The sequence below is a fragment of the Helobdella robusta genome (genome assembly GCF_000326865.2).
Source record: "Helobdella robusta unplaced genomic scaffold HELROscaffold_78, whole genome shotgun sequence".
NCBI lineage: Eukaryota > Metazoa > Annelida > Clitellata > Rhynchobdellida > Glossiphoniidae > Helobdella > Helobdella robusta.
Genome location: NW_008705446.1, coordinates 631,418 through 636,362, shown reverse-complemented (window position 1 = coordinate 636,362; position 4,945 = coordinate 631,418). Strand labels below are relative to the sequence as shown.

Genomic DNA, 4,945 nt, shown 5'->3' with positions numbered 1-4,945 from the left:
TATATATACGTATACGAACCGTAACGTTACATATATTGGCAAAACATACACCAACAATATAGGAGCAAGGATGAAATAATTTCATTGGTTGTTGGTGGTGGTTGAGATGTGACACCATATATCCGTATATGAACATGCATAACGAACATAAACATACAATATAAACAAATAATCATATGGATACATATCTTGTATGATATTTATTAGTATATAGATGTAATTAAATAGATAGGAATAGTTTGAAATGTGTGTTGGTTTTTTGTTTGTTCAATGAGGTATTAGCGATGAGACTGCCGTGTGTATATATAGAGGTGCTCGTGTCAGGTTTTCCATGAAGCAATTCGATTTTGGCTCTCTGGTTTTAAAAAGATGTTTTAATTGTTTTCAATTTATAAAAAAAATGTGTTTAAAAATATTATATTATTATTAATTGGTTTATAAGGTTTAATTTCATTAATGACAATTTTATTTAATGTGGCAAATGTGATAGAATTGTTAGGAGATAATAATTATTCTGAATGTCTGAATGTTTAGACGTTTGGCATGGAGTACAAACCTCTTGTCTCTTTCATTAGCCTCAACAGCCGTACCAACAACAACAACAACACCCAGAATACAAACTCCAACAACAGTTTTCTCGACGAAGCTGACACGAGTTTAGTTGGCCTCAGCAACAAACACACTCCAGACGGGGACAACATCATGATGAACAGCAGCCTCATCAACAGTTTATTCAACAACGACAGCAAAACATTGAAACGAGTTCCCTTTCAAATATTTGCAAAACCATCAACTGCCCACCAAACCAACAGTCAGCAGATCAAACTGTTGATGCAAGCAGCATTCCAACAGCAGCAACAACAGTGCGCGCCAAACACAAACTGCATTATCATTTCCCCACAACAACTGCAACAATATCAACAACAACTGCAACAACATCAACACAAACTGCAACAACAATCGCAGCATCAGCATCAACAACAACAAAACAAACACGTGACTCTTCAACTGCCTGCATCAACCAGCCCGACAATGCAACTTCTCTTGTCATCCAACAAACCAGCAACGACAACTTTCAACGCGACACACTCTTTTGTCATCACATCGCCACCATCGTCATCGCTACAATCGACGTCACCATTTCATTTACAAACGTCATCATTGCCATCAACGGCCCCATCATCATCTTCATCCTCATCGTCATCATCGTACTCATACTCACCCTCACCACCCCAGTCGCCTTCACACGATGCAACGCTGGAGTTTGGGTCGTTGTCAGTCAGGGCAGACTCGAGCACCCCATACTCGGACGCCACCAGTTCGAAAAAGATGAGGAAGCACGTCGTCAGGCCGATGAATGCCTTCATACTCTGGTCACAACACGAGAGGAAGAAAATGGCCCAGGTCGGTTTTCGTTGTTGTTTTATGTTGTTGTTGAACCATTCAGAACCATTCTGTTGTTGTTTTGCTGTTGTTGTTGTTTTAGTTACAATCAAAATGGTTCTATTTTTGAGTTTTGTTTTGGTTTTGTTACAATAAAAACTGTTCTGTTTCTGCTGTTATTGTTGTTGCAATCAAAACTATTCAAATTAAAGGCATTGTAGTAAGAGTTAACTGTAGAAAAATAACAACCATGTGACAGTTACAATTTTATATCAATAATTTTTGTTAGTTTGTTCATTTTTGTTGTTTAAATTCTGCCTTTTGTTGTTTGTTGTTATTGTTTTTGTTTTACATTCTGTGTGTCGCTTGTTTGTTTCGGTTGTTGCAGTTTTTGTTAAGACTCTTGTGGTTTGTTGTTCTTTTGTTGTCTCTGTTTACATTCAGTTTTTTTTTGAATGTTTATCTTTTCAAAATTAGGTTATGACGTTGGCTGTTTTTCGTATACTACAACGTGTTCTGTAGCTGACCTGTTTTTGTGGTTTTATGTCGTACTGTGTTGTATGGTATTCGTATTGTATTTGTATTGTGGTTGTATAGACTGGTTGTATGTATTTCGGTTTGATGCTGTTCTTTATGTTTGTGTAGCTGGCTTGTTTTTTTGCTATTTCAACATTCCGAAATTGCGGAGATTTAAATCACAAAAGTTGCATCTCTCACTTGGTTGTTGGTTTTCAAGAACTTTACTGTGGTGTGAATAGTTTTAATTGTAGTTGTATCCGCGGTTTAGTTGATTGATGGTTTTGTTGGATGTTTCAAATCACCTGCCTCTCCATCACAATTCACTTCATTCAGTTCAACAGTTGTTTAATGTTTTTACGCCATGTTTGCAACATAAACAATGTATTCATCAGTGAAAAACTTTGAAATGATTTTTAGTGATCGGTGTCTTTTTTTAAGAGCAACATGTGAATGTTGATTCATAAATTTCATAACTTTTTAAATTCTGTTGGTTTTTTTGCCCTTTTTTTATTGATGTTTAAATTAAAAAATGGCAAAGTTATTTGTTGGAGTTAAAAATTTTATTATTGACGCGAGACAGAAGAGCATTCGTTGACTTATAAAACATGTTGTCTGAAATTTTGTGCACTTGGTTTTTCACCTCGACAGATTTATTACATGGTGGTTGGTTTTGTTGCCAGTGTTTTGTTGTTGTGTTGGTTGTTGTTGTTTGTTGTTGTTGTTGTTGATGATCTGCCTTTGTTGTTGTTGAGCTGTTATTGTTGTTGAGCTGTTGTTGTTTATTGTGTTGTTGCTGCTTCATTTTATCTCATCAGATATACAACAACAACAAAATGAATGAAACTTTCAATTCTATAATAAAAGTCTTCTCCACCCTTATGCTTTTCTACTTTTTTCATTTTCGATGTAAGTTGATAAGTAATTATGGTGAATTATCTTCTCTTCATCATTTCAACTTCCAAATCAACTTGCATCTTACTTGCGTCTCAGTTTCTGCCTCTGTCAGATCCTGATTTTTGAAGAATTATAATATAAAAGACGTTATTCACGAAAACATCTAGGATGCTTGAAGCACAAACAACAACAACAACACATGACACTTTACAATTATATAGTATAAATATTGGGAACAGATCTTATATTTTTCATCAAACGCGTAAGATCATTAATTGATTAATTAATTAATTAATTAATTAATAGAGAAATAGTCATGATTAAAATAAAATTAAAATATAATCATAATCATCATAGTTAGTCATCATTGCTCTTTATTTAAAATAAAATATGTACAGCGATGATAGATAGTTATGAAAGTTGATTCACGCATTGTTCCGATTGTTCCGCATACTAATAAAAATAATAATAATATTAATAATAAAAATTATAATAAATAATAATGAATAATAATAATGTTATTCTTCATTTTGTGTACATCAATACTCACTCTTCACGCAATGTTTGCAACCAGACTAAAATAAAACTGCCATCTAAGTATGTGAAGATGTTGGTCGGGAAATTTTATTGATGCTGCTTGTGAAAATGCAATGACCAGATAAATGTCAAGATGCATAGAAATTTTTATTTCAAACCTCTTCAAAATAAACTGCTGCTTGTTATAAAAACGAAAATTTTATTCCCATTCCACGCTATACTAACATAAGAAATGAAAATAAATTCTGAGATTTTATGAAAATTTTCATATTCTTTATAAGTTATAAGTACAATAATCTAATTTACGTTAAGATTACGTAGCCTTGGCGTGAGATATGGTCTGGTCGACAAAGAAAACCACTTCCTGGCGACAGTGACGCATTCATGCGATAAGACATTTCAGCAAAATCATCAATAGCAGCATGTGGCTCAACATGACGCCGTGTTATTTATTATCCGCAGCATGTAAAATCTTCTGCGGTCATCATCATCTTCTTCATCCCTCATCATTTTCTTTATCCTTTGATCATCAGCGTCATCCCCATCAACTCTTTCTTTTCATAATTATCATTATTTTTAAATAATTTTTATCCAATCATTATTAGCGAGACGCTTTATTCAATGCATTTGAAACTCAGTTTATGAAAATATTTTATTGGACGTGTCATCGATTTTTGAATAATTATTATCTGATGTGCATGAGTGTTCTATCATAAATCAAATTAGTTCCGCGAACCAAGATTGTAAAATGTAGAAATAAATAAGTAAGTCTGTCTGTAATGATCCATGTGCTGACAAGAAAGAGTTTACAAATGTTTATCATTTTGCTATGTAAACAAGGTATTATACTAAAAATTATAAATAAATGGTGTTTTTGAATTTAGATGATTATTTAAACAAAAAATAATTTTATTGAGACGTTACGAAAACATTATTGTTATTCTCATTTGCTTCCAACCTTCTACCTCACAGAACAAACAAGAGGTGCACAACGCTGAGATCAGCAAGCAACTGGGCGCCAGGTGGAAACATCTGGACGATAAGGAGAAGCAGCTGTTCATCGAGGAGGCAGAAAGGTTGAGACTGTTGCACACTAGGGAGTACCCCGATTATAAATACAAACCCAAGAAAAGGAAGAAGTACCACAGTACAAACTGCAGCGGTCGTGGTGGCGGCGGTAACGTGAGTGGTAGCGATTCCAACTGTAGTAGTGGTAACAGTGGTAGCTGCAAAAGTAGTTGTGAAGGAAACAATGGAAATGGTGAACTGCACGAACCTAAGAAGGACAGTTCCGATGAAAACCACCAAAACAACGTTTTGACCAACGGTGGTGAGGACAACATTTTCAGTAACATAGACAGCAGCAACAACAAAAAAATAAAGATTAATAAAAACAAGGATAACATTAAGCAGACAAATTTGCAGCAGACCATGACAGCAAACCACAATGACAACAATAGCAGCCAGAATAACAACATCGAAATAAATGCACTCCCAGCTGTCGAGGCTGACGTGAATAATAAAAGGAAATTTTACGATTCTGACGTCTTCGTTCAGAGCAAAAGACTGAATTTAAATAACAGCAACAGCATTTATAACAATTACAGCAGCA

The 4,945-nt window shown here is 34.5% G+C and overlaps 1 protein-coding gene across 1 annotated transcript; it reads left to right on the top strand.

Annotated features, from left to right (window-relative positions):
• Positions 1–1,326: 1,326 nt before the first annotated feature.
• HELRODRAFT_147528 (hypothetical protein) lies at positions 1,327–4,458 on the top strand (the record flags this gene model as incomplete). The annotated part of the gene is made up of 2 exons (XM_009031763.1): positions 1,327–1,404; positions 4,306–4,458. Coding segments are annotated over 2 exons (231 nt in total), but the record flags the coding sequence as incomplete, so codon positions are not given.
• Between the last annotated feature and the right edge of the window lie 487 nt (positions 4,459–4,945).